At 45.4% G+C, this 15,943-nt stretch overlaps 1 protein-coding gene across 5 annotated transcripts in view; it reads left to right on the top strand.

Annotated features, from left to right (window-relative positions):
- The window catches only part of nedd4l (NEDD4 like E3 ubiquitin protein ligase), a 111,499-nt gene that overhangs the window by 17,658 nt on the left and 77,898 nt on the right, over nucleotides 1–15,943 (top strand). For all 5 annotated transcript variants that reach the window (XM_084170926.1, XM_084170924.1, XM_084170923.1 and 2 more), the window contains exons 3-5: nucleotides 1,296–1,377; nucleotides 3,240–3,278; nucleotides 5,178–5,231. In XM_084170926.1, the coding sequence (XP_084027052.1) occupies nucleotides 1,296–1,377; nucleotides 3,240–3,278; nucleotides 5,178–5,231 (175 nt within the window). The remainder of the gene's footprint in view (nucleotides 1–1,295; nucleotides 1,378–3,239; nucleotides 3,279–5,177; nucleotides 5,232–15,943) is intronic.

Genomic DNA, 15,943 nt, shown 5'->3' with positions numbered 1-15,943 from the left:
TGGTGGGATAGCCTGCATTGTTTTTTCTCCCGGTCAATTTGGAAGGCAACAATTTTATTTATCAGCTTTACATTTTTTAGGGGCCAAAAGCCGGCAATTCCCGGGTAACGGAAACCCTGCTCTCTATTCCCATTGTTCTGTCATTACAAATAATAAAATATGTAACAAATATTTATTAAGACTCATGGAAATACTGTCCCCATAGCATATCAGGGTACACAGGACTGGCTGTCCTGACTCCTCCTGACTCATCTAAATCACTGTGACATCAGGAGCCTGCCTGGTCAGTAGTCCTGTACTACCAACTTCAATCACTCAACAAAACAACAGGCAGTCAGGTTTACAAACCTGAAATTCTAACCTGGTAACAGATACCACAGGCAGCGAAACTGCTTACAGGTGTACGTACGTTCATGACATTGGACTACACCCAGCAGAATGAGCCTCTATTGGCCTATTGACAAAACACTGAGGCTTAAAATAGAAGTTTGTGTGTGTGTGCATTTTGTGCTTAAAATAAATAAATAGATGGCTGGTTTTATTATGGTTGCTAACAACCAAGCTGGGGTTTGGTTTTAGAGAGAGCATCTGTAGCCAGGCTATTTCCCTGCTCCTTCAGAAGAGCCTGGGAGAGCAACAACAACAAGATCATGGCTGCTCTCCAGCCCTAAATGACTAATTAAAGTCTCCCTGCTGCTAATTGTGTGTTTATGTCGGAGCCTGATCCTTCTTGACTAAACAATGGAACTACTGTGTAGCAGACTGAGAGACTCCTTGGCCCCTGTGTCTGTACTGTATTGCTGCTACAGACAAGAGTCCCCTTGGACACAACTCTGTGTGTCTCTCTCTCTCTCTCACACACACACACACACACACACACCCTCTTTGATGAATGCTTATAGAAGCACAATCGGCACGTCACTCAGTTCGAAAACCTAGTAGTTACTGTAACGCCTCAACCCCTGACAACAGGCCCAGGCTTCACCCCTGGCAACAGGCCCAGGCTTCACCCCTGGCAACAGGCCCAGGCTTCACCCATGGCAACAGGCCCAGGCTTCACCCCTGGCAACAGGCCCAGGCTTCACCCCTGGCAACAGGCCCAGGCTTCACCCCTGGCAACAGGCCCAGGCTTCACCCCTGGCAACAGGCCCAGGCTTCACCCCTGGCAACAGGCCCAGGCTTCACCCCTGCAGCACACTGTCTTGAGCCAGTAGCCCTTTGGTGTCATTAACTTGAGCATGAGCGTCTCATCATCAACTGTCTTAATAATAGCGTCTCTTTTCTTTTCTCTGCAGTGATCCCTATGTCAAGCTGTCGCTCTATGTTGCGGATGAGAACAGAGAGCTTGCCTTAGTCCAGACTAAAACCATTAAAAAGGTAACCCCGTGAACTTTCCCTCTGGGGACAATCAAGTTTGATTCATCAACTGATCAGGAAGTCTGTTAGTCTGTAGTTATTATGTAATCCTCTGGTGTTTCCTTCCTGTGTCCTGTGGTGATTAAACAAAAGCAATCTCATTTTATTTGTTTATTTTTTTTGATGAATCTGTGCCAAGAAAGTGTTTCCTTTTTGCTGTTTACACTACTAAGCAATGTGAATAGTATTGTGTAAAAGCCAGTTAGTTGGAGGATGATAACCAGCTGGAGACGGCTACAGAACACACTACTGTAGTCTGACGGGAAGACCTTTCCCCAATATTAAGGCTATGTGGGTGAACCTTTACAGCAGAGGGAGCTGTTTCATACAGTTCTGTATATCATCACGTCAATTAGAAACATACAATCTAAGGGGACCTCTTGAGGGGATTTTGGAAGCCCTGTTTCGGGATCCTTAGTATTGTCGTATTCTAGGCCTAACCTAACTAACAGGATTGTGGAAGAAATTAGCTAAGAAATAGCATAGAGGTGCTCAAGCACTGGAATTTGCTTCATAGAATGTAGCCCAGTTTTATTTGATGTATGTTCAACCTGACATCACATTTCACAAGAAGGACGATTCCTTCCATCTTCCTACCAGTCCTGTCAGAATAAAAACCATATGGATGTCACATTATTATTCCCAACCACCATCCTCTCCCTCTCTGGGTAAATCTCCTGGGATGACGGCCAGAGAGACTCAGCTCATCCCCCTCCTGGAGACAGCCAGCCTCCCTAACCCTCCCATGAAGTCAGACGTATGCTGTCCATGGCCCTGGCTGGGATATAAATAGCTGACAATGTGCTGCTATGTGGAGCAGAAGACCCTTTTATTTCACGGTCGCTCCGGGTTTGTGAAGGTGTGCTGCTGCCGCAGTCAAAGCATTGTGCACCTGTGCCTCGTGGCAATATAATGCTAATTCTGGGCCGGTATTCATAAAACATCTCTGAGAAGGATTGCTGATCTAGGATCAGGACCCCCTTGTCCATGTCCATTATGATCTTAAAGTCCAAACTGATCCTAGATCAGACGATTTATGAAATGGGCCCTGGGATTGACTGTAAACTCTCCTAAGAAACAGGTCAAAGAGTGTCCCTGACAGTGATAGATGTATCACATTTATCAGTGACGTTATGCTAATATCAGATACCACATAGAGGGTTTCTCTTTGCTCAAACAGCAAGGTGGCCCAGGACTGGCTTCGTCTCTTAACATATTTTGGAGGGGTTCTTCTGTTTGGCACGAAACCCTATCAGAATAGATTTGTATGATGCGTCTTCTCAGTCAAAGAGGAGGTAGACATTTGAAACCCCACCCCTTTAAGGAATACCTGGGATAGGATAAAGTAATCCTTCTACCCCCCCCTTACCCCAACCCCCCCCCCCCCCAAAAAAAAAAAAAAAACATTGTAAAGTGGTTATCCCACTGGCTATAAGGTGAATGCACCTATTTGTAAGTCGCTCTGGATAAGAGCGTCTGCTAAATGACGTAAATGTAATGTAAATGAGGTAGAGATCTCTCACCATGGTGGAAGAGTGTATCACCTGATGTCACAAATAAGTTATTTTAACAGAGATGTTACTTTATCAAGGATGTAACATGTAGATTAATCAGACTACCTTGTGAAATTGACATTGTGGTGTTCCTAAACTTAATTGACATTGTGGTGTTTCTCTTATTTTAATAACAGGAGGTATTTTAATGAGTCCTCTCACTTAGTTCTCGGACCGATTTTAAAGAAAGTGTAGGCTATTTGTTTCACAGCATGCAGAAAACACACCGACCAACCTCACTAAACTTGTTTAACAATTCTTTTCTTTCAGACTCTAAATCCCAAATGGAACGAGGAGTTCTATTTCAGAGTGAGTTTCTTTACATTTACAGTGCCTTGCCAAAGTATTCAGACCCCTTGGATTTCTTCACATTTTATTGTTTTACAAAGTTGGATTAAAATGTATTTAATTGTAATTTTTTGTTAACATTCTACACAAAATACTTTGTCAAATTGGAAGAAATTCGAACATTGTCTAAAAATTATTTTTTTAAATGTCATAAATGAAATATAGTCGTTGCGTAAGTATTTAGCTCCCTTAGTCCATACACGCTAGAAACACCTTTGGCAGCAATTACAGCTGTGAGTCTTCTTGGGTAAGCTTGAAGAACTTTGAAAAGAATAATGGGCAAATGTTGCACAATCCCCAGGTGTGCAAAACTCTTCGAGACTTACCCAGAAACACTCACAGCTGTAATCGCTGCCAAAAGTGCATCTACAAAGTATAGACTCAAGGCTGTGATTACTTATGTAAATTATATTTCTGTATTTCATTTTCAATAAATGTAAAAACATTTCTGAAAACATGTTTTCACTTGTTCATTATGGGGTATTTTGTGTAGATGGGTGAGATTTTTTTATTCCATTTTGAAATCAGGCTGTAACACAACAAAATATGGAATAAGTCAAGGGGTATGAATACTTTCTGAAGGCACTGTATGTAAACATATTATACCCGTCATTATCCTTCTCCATTTTTATTCAAGGGAGTGGTGCTGCTACACTCCATTTTATTGCCATTCAACACTACTATGGCAAAGTTCCAGCCCTCTAACTATGTAATCAAATGGACCAATTGCATTGTTTACAAGCCCATCCACACGTATGTGATTCATCCAGCTGGCTATTCCTAGAGGAGTAATTGTACATTCAGTGATAGTGTTAGCGATTACGTTCAGCACTAGTATTAGCGATTACATTCAGCGCTAGCGTTAGCCAGTTAGCGATTGGAGATGGAGACTGACACTCAACAGAGCATGCTGAGGTTTGGCAGCTGGAAGCTGTTGTGACACACGGGCTAAAAACCAGAGTTAAGATATCAGACCTGGATTTCAGTTTATCTCTAAGGCCTTGACAGTTCATGCAGTTTTGGAGTTCTGATCATGGAATTCTGAACGCGTCATGCATCTACACCTACATTTAAATGTGTCCACAGCGTGTCCCGATTCCCTTTTCCTGCGCTGCCTCTGTAACTAGCCAACTACTGTAGCTAGCTAGCCATCTAACCTCTGTAACTAGCCAACTACTGTAGCTAGCTAGCCATCTAACCTCTGTAACTAGCCAGCAAAGGTAAAAGGATTGCAAACAGTTTAGCATAACTCTAGCCAAACAAAAAAAATATTTCTAAATAAGAGAGACTGTGGACAGGCTGGGTAGCATTTATGAAGCTAGCAAACACGTTCCTCACACGCTAGGAACATATGTCCTCCCCCCTAAAAAAGGTGCCTCTTGCTCTCGAAACACACAGTTCTGGAGACTTGTGGGCGGAGTGCTGCTGACGTCGCCCACTGTATTCCCTTAGCCTGATTGTGTCCAGACTGAGGAGCAATCCGCACACAATGCGTCCCTGACCACCTCCTGAAGTGCTCAGCCAGATCTGAACACTATCAGACTACAATGCGTTTTTTTTGTGCATCTAGACATGTCTTTTCAATGCGGTCTTCGTACTCTGATAACAGAAGTTGCATTTAAGTGTCAAGTGTAGACACAGCCTAATCTATGTATTGTAGTTTTTTTAAAGACCCCATATCCTATCTTTTCTACATGCTAGATATGCTAATTCATTGCCATTTAGTGTGTTTTTTTTTTTTGTATGTGTGTGTTTTAAAGCTTTTATGCAATAGTTTCTGTGTATGAAGCACCTATTTTCTAGACCGTTTACATTTATTACAGGTCTGCACTAAAAGTGTCACTTCTTCTGTCATCACAGGTTTGTCCCCTGAACCACAGACTACTCTTTGAGGTGTTTGATGAAAACAGATTGGTAAGATTCAGCTTTTGTGAAATTATATTCTGAATGATTATCTTTCAAGCGTTGTAAAGTTGTTCTCTGTTCTCTACCTTTCATCATGTTCTCTTTTGTCTGTTGATTTCATTGAAAATGATCTTACAATTTGAAATGTACTTTTGATCCAAAAAAATATCCTCTTTCTACATAACAGAAATTCTTATTTTCACACATTTGTTGTATGACAGCAGTACATCGTTCTTGATAACAATATGATGATAGTGTGTTACCATGGAAATCCTCTAACTATCACTAACAACATCTAATCATTTTGTTGTATGCAATGCTCTCTCTCTCTCTCTCTCTCTCTCTGTCAACAGAAGGTAATTTCTGATTCTCTTGTTTTCCAATGTTGTCTGCAATCCCACTTCAAATTACATCATAAGTAGCCTATTATCTGTGCATTTAGGAGAAAACACCTTGTTCTTAGGGACCATAGAAATGCTATTTCCATGTTTGGCACCTTGTTCCTGTTTTGAGTTCTTGGAGGTCACGTGATCAGGGCCTTTATTCATAAAATGTCTCAGAGTAAGAGTGCTGATCTACTAGGATCAGTTTTGCCTTTATTTTTTTGTATACATTTTTATTTTTTTATTTTTTTACATACACAAGCTTATACATATGAACAACAGCTTACAGACGCACACAAACAATGACTACATGTCATCTGCCCTAGACCCACATGCTCACACCCCCATCCCTAGTACCTGCATTATTGTTTGCCACTTGTCCTTGAATTGTATCAATAGTTTTTTATTGGTGGCGGAGTGATTGATTTTCCACCTTTTTTAGTATACACCCCCATATGCCATGTCTTTAAATATGCAGACAGACGCATTAAAAGTAAGTTTACATTACAATACCTCTGACAGACAACTTTCTAGCTCCGCCCACAAATTCTGGACTTCATAACATTCCCAGAAAGCATGGATCATTGAGTCATTATTAGTTTTACACTTAAGACATGACTGCCGTTGTGCTGTATAATTTATGAATTTTGTCTCTTGTATAATAAATTCTATACATTAGTTTATACTGGATTAAGCGTACATTTTTGTTAACTAATTTTGTTAGTTATGCTCCAGCATTCCCTCCATCTTGTGCCAACATCAGTTCTTTCTAAGTCTTGGTTCCAATAGTTAATATTTTTTTCTAGAAGGTTGTCAGTTCGATCGGCTCTCTGCAAGGTTTTGTATATATTCCCTATCATATGAACATCCTTTTCTGACTCAGTTTAGCCTTTTTAGAAGATCATGAATACATTTACATGGACAAAGGGGACCTGATCCTAGAACAGCATGAATACGGGCCCAGAATGTGTTGCTCTGAGAAGTCCAACGTTGTTAAATGGAGGACTGCTCTTTTCAGTGCAGAACTTCAGACTATAGCCCCAGTGTTGTGTGTCTGATGGGGCTTTCCTCTCCAGGACATAATAGTCATCTGTTCTCACTGGCAGCCAGGACCGACTTGGTTATAAAGAGACTATTTATTGCCTCTGCAGTTACTTCTAAATTCTTATGTCATCATTTTGTAATCTTATTTTCTTTTCACATAAGAAATGCTGGGAATGTGATTTCCTTTCAATCTAAAATGTATTACATTCTTGAGGCCTGTAGACCATAATGTCCTCTGTTTCCTTGACGATGATACTGAAATAAATCTTCTGCTAATGTTACTTGCCATAGATGACTAATAATGAAAGCCAGTTAAAGTAAGGCCTGATCAATTTACTCTGCTCGGTCTATCTCCCTGGGAATGGTTTGTACAGCTTGATGGTTGTAGTGGGGGAATTTAAGATCACCACGGTTCATAGTTTGTGAGTTAGTGTGATCGACAACATGTAGCATATTAGAGTCTCTGTAACCCACCTCATGATTTCTATAGTTCACTAACTTCACTCTCAAATCATACCCTCTTTAAAGGGACACATGGTAGTTATTTAACATGTGGGTTATTTAACCTGGCCATTCAGGTTATTTGACATGTGGGTTATTTAACCTGGCCATTCAGGTTATTTGAGATGTGGGTTATTTAACCTGGCCATTCAGGTTATTCGACGTGGTTTTTTAAACCTGGCCTTTCAGGTTATTCGTCATGTGTTATTTCACCTGGCCAGTCAGGTTATTCAACGTGGTTTATTTTCACCTGGCCATTCAGGTTATTTAACATGTGGGTTATTTAACCTGGCCATTCAGGTTATTTAACATGTGGGTTATTTCACCTGGCCATTCAGGTTATTTAACATGTGGGTTATTTCACCTGGCCATTCAGGTTATTTGAGATGTGGGTTATTTAACCTGGCCATTCAGGTTATTTGACATGTGGGTTATTTAACCTGGCCATTCAGGTTATTCGACGTGGTTTTTTAAACCTGGCATTTCAGGTTATTCGTCATGTGTTATTTCACCTGGCCAGTCAGGTTATTTAACATGTGGGTTATTTCACCTGGCCATTCAGGTTATTCAACATGTGGGTTATTTCACCTGGCCATTCAGGTTATTCAACATGTGGGTTATTTCACCTGACCATTCAGGTTATTTAACCTTGTTGCAGGGACAGGGAGAGAGCAGTGGCAGCCTCCAGCCTGTCTTTTCCCTCATAAGTCTGAGGAGGAGTAATCCCATTCTAAAGGTTCCCCTGGAGAGTCTCATTGCTCTCACACAAAGGAGCATAGATTGGGTTATTTTGTATTTTGAATTGTATTTCACATGCAGCTGATGATGGTACAGATTGTGTGGTAGTCCTGAAGCTGCCAGGTTGTGGATTGGGGGAACCTTTTGATTCCATGCAGCCAGAAAGAGAATGGACAAAGCCTATGATGATATGGTTTGAGAGGCATGTGTACAGTAACCATAGTGGCTGCTTTGTTCTGGTGGCTGGCTGGCTATGACAGCAGCTGAACCACGTAGTCTCCCTCCCCTGTGTGTCTGCCACAGAGGGAGAGGGAGTTGCTGAGAGGGAGAGGGAGGTGCTGAGAGGGAGAGGGAGGTGCTGAGAGGGAGAGGGAGTTGCTGAGAGGGAGAGGGAGTTGCTGAGAGGGAGAGGGAGTTGCTGAGAGGGAGAGGGAGTTGCTGAGAGGGAGTTGCTGAGAGGGAGTTGCTGAGAGGGAGTTGCTGAGAGGGAGTTGCTGAGAGGGAGTTGCTGAGAGGGAGTTGCTGAGAGGGAGTTGCTGAGAGGGAGTTGCTGAGAGGGAGTTGCTGAGAGGGAGAGGGAGTTGCTGAGAGGGAGAGGGAGTTGCGGAGAGGGAGTTGCTGAGAGGGAGAGGGAGTTGCTGAGAGGGAGAGGGAGTTGCTGAGAGGGAGAGGGAGTTGCTGAGAGGGAGAGGGGGTTGCTGAGAGGGAGAGGGAGTTGCTGAGAGGGAGAGGGAGTTGCTGAGAGGGAGTTGCTGAGAGGGAGAGGGAGGTGCTGAGAGGGAGAGGGAGTTGCTGAGAGGGAGAGGGAGTTGCTGAGATGAGAGGGAGGTGCTGGGAGTTGCTGAGAGGGAGAGGGAGTTGCTGAGAGGGAGAGGGAGTTGCTGAGAGGGAGAGGGAGTTGCTGAGAGGGAGTTGCTGAGAGGGAGTTGCTGAGAGGGAGTTGCTGAGAGGGAGTTGCTGAGAGGGAGAGGGAGTTGCTGAGAGGGAGAGGGAGTTGCTGAGAGGGAGAGGGAGTTGCTGAGAGGGAGTTGCTGAGAGGGAGAGGGAGTTGCTGAGAGGGAGTTGCTGAGAGGGAGAGAGAGTTGCTGAGAGGGAGAGGGAGTTGCTGAGAGGGAGGTGCTGAGAGGGAGGTGCTGAGAGGGAGTTGCTGAGAGGGAGTTGCTGAGAGGGAGAGGGAGTTGCTGAGAGGGAGAGGGAGTTGCTGAGAGGGAGTTGCTGAGAGGGAGAGGGAGTTGCTGAGAGGGAGAGGGAGTTGCTGAGAGGGAGTTGCTGAGAGGGAGTTGCTGAGAGGGAGAGGGAGTTGCTGAGAGGGAGAGGGAGTTGCTGAGAGGGAGTTGCTGAGAGGGAGAGGGAGGTGCTGAGAGGGAGGTGCTGAGAGGGAGTTGCTGAGAGGGAGTTGCTGAGAGGGAGAGGGAGTTGCTGAGAGGGAGTTGCTGAGAGGGAGTTGCTGAGAGGGAGTTGCTGAGAGGGAGTTGCTGAGAGGGAGCTGCTGAGAGGGAGCTGCTGAGAGGGAGTTGCTGAGAGGGAGCTGCTGAGAGGGAGCTGCTGATGAGAGGGGGGGATTGTTTCCAAGCACACAAACACACCAAAGGCCCAGGGAGAGCCTGACTGGTGGTCCCCTTGGAACTAAGAGGGGGCAGGCAGCATGGCGTAAAGCATTACTGTTGAATCAGTGTCAAACCCAGTAGTATGCACAGTACAGTATCATATCATCTGACATTTTCCAATCATCATCAACACACACAGGGAGGTTTTCTAACCAGCATCAGCATGTGCCCCCAAATGCAGTCCTATTGTGCTGGGCCTTTCAGTGCAGAGGCAGGGGCTTCATTTAAAAGCTTGGCTCTGTTTTCCGCTGTAGACCATGAAGGAAGGCAGCTGCTTATTATCTGTACTGACACTTATAATAAAGCCTGAGGCTGCGGCTCCGTAACCGCCGCGCCCCCCGCCCCTCTGGATCCCTTTTCCCCAGAGCTTGAAGATCTGAATCACATTCTGTGTTTCTTTAACTCTACTTTATGTACACATTATTGTGTTCACCCTCCCTTCACATTTCCCACTGTCAATTGTGAATGATAATTCTTCAGGTTTTACTGGTGAAACATCCCATTTGATCTCAATCAGTTTCATATGCATTTAGATCTTCTTGAGTTATACAGTGTTGTTTTGAAATATGCCCACCACATTTTAATGGCTGATTCTTTAAATGGCCAGTCTCCAATTATCAACACGCACGGTGAGCAGTTTCACAACTACCATCAGCATGTAGGCTACCACTGTGTACATCTATTGTCATGTACTGACTGGGCCTTTCAGTTGCAGAGTCAGAGGCTTCCTTTAAAATATTGGCTCTGTTTTTTTCACTGTGGACCAGGAAGGAACACAGCTGCTTATTATCTTCAGTGACACTGAAATGAAGTAAATCTGGACATGGAGGGTGGGGATATGGGGGTTGAGTAACTTGGCAGAGTATTTCAGTGCCTTTTGTGTGGTAGCTGCCCACCTCAGAGAAGGAGTTCTAGTTTGACTGGTGTTCAAGCCGAGGATGACGAGTTTAGAGACTGGTCCTGTCTTCTTGGCCCCTGTGTTTGTCCTAAAGGGGGACTAGGGTCGAGTAAGATGGCGTTGTGTAACTGTCTTCTTGGCCCCTGTCGTCCCGAGCCCAGTGTGTGGGATCTGGGATGAGCACTACTTCAATAGATTTATGGTCCTGTCAAGTCTGCCGCCTGACTCAGCGCTCTGTGTGTGTGTGTGTGTGTGTGTGTGTGTCCCTCCCACTGGGCCTCGGCCCCCTGACGGATAAGGACCAGCTGAGAGACAGTGGTACTGTTCATACCTGGGTTCAAGTTGTATTTGTTCTCTTTCACATACTTCGAGAGTAGCTTGATTTGAGCCTGCCAACCTGAAGTGGTAAAAAGACAATAAATACTATTTGAACCCAGGTGCTGTTTCAGGCTGGGGGCGGGGGCGGTGACACTCACACAAACGGGGTGGAGGTTGGGGAGCCGTCATGTCACATGACCACGGCCACCCTACCCTCACCTCAGTAGAGGCAGGAGCACCGGGTGCCCTTTATCCAATCATGCCTGGAATGCTGCTTGTCACTCGGGCTATTTCTGCTGTCTGTCGCTATTGCTACACTGTCCAGCGCTAACAGTTTAGATTAGTCTCTTTTTTCTTCTTTCTCCTTTCTACCTCTGTCTGTCTGTCTGTCTCTCTGTTTCTCTGTCTCTCTCTCTTCCTCTCTCTGTCTCTCTCTCTTCCTCTCTCTCTCTTCCTCTCTATCCCTGTCTCTCTCACTCCCCGTTTGCCTTCAGTTTGTAGCTTGGAGTTTCCCTGGCAGTGCCTCTCTTGTTATTGTGCTGACTCGCTGCTCCTCTTTCCTCTAGCTCTGCTGTTTCACTGTGGGAGGGAAAGAGGGAGACAGAGGGAGCAAGAGAGAAAAAAAGAGAGAGGGGAGAGGAGGGAGGGAGGGGTGAAAACGAGAAAGGGGACCAGCCAGCTGAGACCGAGACAGACAGAGACAGAGAGACCGAGCAGGAGGTGAAAATGTCTCACCGGCTGCGTCTGTACTTTGGCTCTGGCCGCAGCAATACGGCTCCGGAAATGGAGGAGCTGGAAGGGCCGTCCCAGGCCCAGGACGGCAACGATGTCGCCATGGCATTCCACATGCAGCAGCCTCACCGGCCTCAGCGCTGGAGCAGCCCAGAATCGCCTACCTTCTCCTGGTGTCCTGAGAGAGACCTGCCTGCCTTGAGTGCTTTCTCTGTGCCTCGGCAACGGCCTGAGAGAGAGGTCTGCTTTGTGCCACGTCCCTTGTCTGAGAGTCCCCTGGCCGGTCATGGAGGTTCTGGAGACTCCTCACTCAAACGAAGCTCCTCCATGTTCATACCCCAGCTGACTCCTGCCGAGCCACGACCCACGAAGAGTTCCTCTATGCAGATCTCTCTCCAACGATCCTCCGGTGCCGGGCCTGCTGGAGCCGAAGAGCCACCGCCACCCAGCTACACCCCAGGACCTGCTCCGGCCTACACAGAACCAGACAGGAACTACCGCTACGCTCCACCACCACCACCACCTTACTACAGCCGAGACACTCCATCTACGGCTAGCTCACCACCTCACTACAGCCGAGACACTCCATCTACGGCTAGCTCACCACCTCACTACAGCCGAGACACTCCATCTACGGCTAGCTCACCACCTCACTACAGCCGAGTGGCTTCAGGTGGCTCTAGTTCTGCCATGCCTCAGAATCGGAATCAGCAGCCCACAGAACCCGCTCAACCCAAGCGAAGGGTATTCTGCGTCACACCCCAAGATGGCTCAAACTCAAGCGGTCAGGTCAGCTCAGCTATGTCTAACGGAAACGGAGGCTTCCACATCTCAAGGAACTCCCCAGATGGATCTGATGTCCAGCAGTTCAGGATCGGCTATGGCTCTGGCAGTCAAGGAGCTGGGCCCTGCCGCTGGTCCGTCCAGCAGCAGAACTCTGACCCGGGTCAACCTGGCACCACTCAAAGGCTTGTGTTCCAGCTTGGACAGCAGGACCAAGCCAGGCAGGCCAACAACATGAACATTGTGGCCACAAGCGAGGCCACCGATCTGGGCTTCACTGGCTCCAAGGGAGGACGTGTGGTGCGTTACCCCAGGATCCGGCTGGAGAGAAGCTCTTCGCATCAGCGGCTGACCCATGGGAACCACCAGACGTTTGGTAACGTTGGGGATCCTCAGGGCAGTGAAGGAAGCCCTTCAGAGATGGACAGTCAAAGTATGGATATTGAAGATGGCTGTACTTTCAACATCAGGAGGGAACCACCCAAACGGCAGTCTCACTTCAAGATTTCTTTCAGTCAGAATGGTGATCCCCCTACCGTACACGATTTAAGCCTGGGAAATGGTCAGGTAATGATTATTGGAAGTATAAATATCATTATGGTAGTGTACTTTAAAGTGTACACACACAAGCTTTGAAATATTTCAAAAAAGTTTAATGTTGACGGTAATTGCAATGTATTGGTGTCTGCCATTGGGGAAGTAGCATGTATTTGAGTTATGAGAGTAATCAAGAATTCAGGTGGTTTCAAAGGTACCTGAGAGTCAGTGAATGTTCTATACACATGAAATATATTTATGCTATTCCTCACCAGACAGTAGTGATGGGGGGTGGGAAATGGATTCAGTTACATATTGCTATATTATTTTGGACAATATTATATTGATACTTTGACTCCAAGCGTTGTAAAATAATAAATGAAATAAAAAGCATGCCTTGCGGCTGGGCGGGAAGGGAAGGGGGTGGTTACATTCTGGGAAGTGAGAATGTGGAGTAGCCCCAGGGCAGCCTGGGTAGGAGCTGCTGCTAGGCTCTACTGCTCCACCACACCGGCTTTTATTTCATTTCACAACCACAGGCATGTGAACTTTTACACACTTCGATGGAGTCTCATTCACTAGGAAAACCTGAGGAAAACAAATTGGTGACTGGCTTTGGAAACCAGTGCTCAACACACACACACACACAATTATTGCCCAGCCCACTCACTTTAATTGTCTTTACGTTGAGGTAATAGTAACCTAACGTAGCAGGCATTTCTTTCTCTCTGATCCTGAAAATAAATTACTGTCCGAAGTTCTCCTCTGCACTGTTCAACCAATCCAGTAAATGTGGAGGAGGAGTTAAGATGGAGGGGTCGCCTTGTTAATGATCCAAAAGCGGAAGTCACAGGCTCCCTTTCCATTTCTCCAGAAAACCCGATGCATCCGGTTGTCTTCTAACCCTGCAGAGGGTGAGGTATTAAATAGTAACTAACAGCCTCTTTAAGAGCTGGCCGTGCTCCTGCTATCTTTAGATCTGTTTCGAGCATGGTTGTTGATTTTGAAAGGGGCATGTCTCCTTTGGCTGGGGTTGGTATGGGTCGGTGTGCCTCCCACTGAACAGCTGTCCCTTCTGGGTGATTAAGATCTAAGATATCATTATGGCTCCAAATGACTATTAATGAAGTTTAACATGCTATCGATATCAGCATTTCATTATAGCTTTGAGTCTTTTTATAAAGCTGTAATAGTCAACTGTATCTACATACTATAGCATGAGAGTACACTACTAAAGGGCTCTCCAGTCACAGATACAGACGTCACAGCATTTAAGCTGTTTCTCACGCGTCGAAAAACATAGGCCTCTGAAAACCGCTATCAGTAGTTTGTATTCTGGTATTTTAGAATATCTAATGACCGCTGTGTCAGAATGGGACCAGAATCATTCAGAACTATTACTAGAGTCTGACACCCCTCTTTAGTTGAATCTTAAGGAGGTGTGTCGGACTATTCCCAGTACCAACCAGGATTACTGCCACTGGCAGGGAGGTTATATGCCCTCACTCAGCTATTTGGACATGTTTTTATATTCATATTGGGCCTGCATTGCCACTTTTAAGACTGGCTAATGATATTGACATTGAATGGCGTGACCAAACAGGTCATAGGCCTATGTTTTGTATGAACCTTTAGTTTGTATGTCAAAGCCGTAGGCTAAGTGCGTGAGTTGCATTTCAGTTGAGGGTACATGCTAAGTTGGTACATCACATACTAAGCCAGCACCTCTTGATTTGACTGGGCTTATCATTTCAGTGTGATTTCTAGTGTCTCTATGACTGATCTCGCCTGACTTTAGCAGCCACTGAAGTCAGAGGAATGCCACCCGTTAACTGTTTGAACACTCTTCCCTATACCGCATCTCTTCAGAATCGTTATATTTTTAGACCAAATATGGAAACAAACAAATAACTATAGCACAATTTTAGCCACTTAACATACCCGCTACAGTATAAAGTTACCCTGCTCTCACATATAGGACACTTAACATACCCGCTACAGTATAAAGTTACCCTGCTCTCACATATAGGACACTTAACATACCCGCTACAGTATAAAGTTACCCTGCTCTCACATATAGGACACTTAACATACCCGCTACAGTATAAAGTTACCCTGCTCTCACATATAGGACACTTAACATACCCGCTACAGTATAAAGTTACCCTGCTCTCACATATAGGACACTAAACATACCCGCTACAGTATAAAGTTACCCTGCTCTCACATATAGGACACTTAACATACCCGCTACAGTATAAAGTTACCCTGCTCTCACATATAGGACACTTAACATACCCGCTACAGTATAAAGTTACCCTGCTCTCACATATAGGACACTTAACATACCCGCTACAGTATAAAGTTACCCTGCTCTCACATATAGGACACTTAACATACCCGCAACAGTATAAAGTTACCCTGCTCTCACATATAGGACACTTAACATCCGGATGTATGGTATTACCTTGCTACCCATAGGAGGGGGAACCCCCTTTATAGACTTTAATGACAGCCAGGCTTCCCCAGGTGCCCTATGGTTTCCTGCCTAGTAGACTAGTGCCCCCGGCCTTAGAAAAGCACAGTGCACGTGCCAGGCTGGAGACGGACAGATTTGCCCATAGAAATAGAGTAACAAGAACGGGTATCCCCATTCAAGTTAATGTTCTGGGATGGGTGGACCGGCAGACATATTTAGTGTACGCATACCAGGAAGTAATTATATTTCTATAGTTAGGCCAATGCCCTAGCCACAGCCTTAACCCAGACCAGTACAGAGCCAGTGCAGTTGCCATTCACGGAGCTTTGACCGACTGGCTGGCTGCCTGGAGGCTGTATTAGCTTGGGGGTCTCCAACGTTATTTTAGTCAACATGCATGTGCTGTGCTGGGGGCTGGGGAAGGAATTGTTGTGGGAGCTTTTTCAGGCACCTCGGTGGGGCTTGCATGGCATTTTAAATGGCATATTATTGTAACTCAACCTAGCCCCACTCAGGGGCTTTTCGAGTGTATAGGTTAGGCTTTATTGTATAGGCCAATATTTCTCCTGTCTCTCAGCTGAAAAAATAGCTAGGGGTCGAGGGCCTGCTGTTTGATCCCTGATTGTCTACCCTTATTCTCTCCCTGCAGTTAATTCTCTCTCTCTCTCTCTCTCTCTCTCTCTCTCTCTCTCTCTCTCTCT

This window comes from Coregonus lavaretus (assembly GCF_964263955.1).
Source record: "Coregonus lavaretus genome assembly, chromosome: 10".
Classification (NCBI taxonomy): domain Eukaryota; kingdom Metazoa; phylum Chordata; class Actinopteri; order Salmoniformes; family Salmonidae; genus Coregonus; species Coregonus lavaretus.
This window is presented reverse-complemented; position numbering and strand designations above follow the sequence as displayed.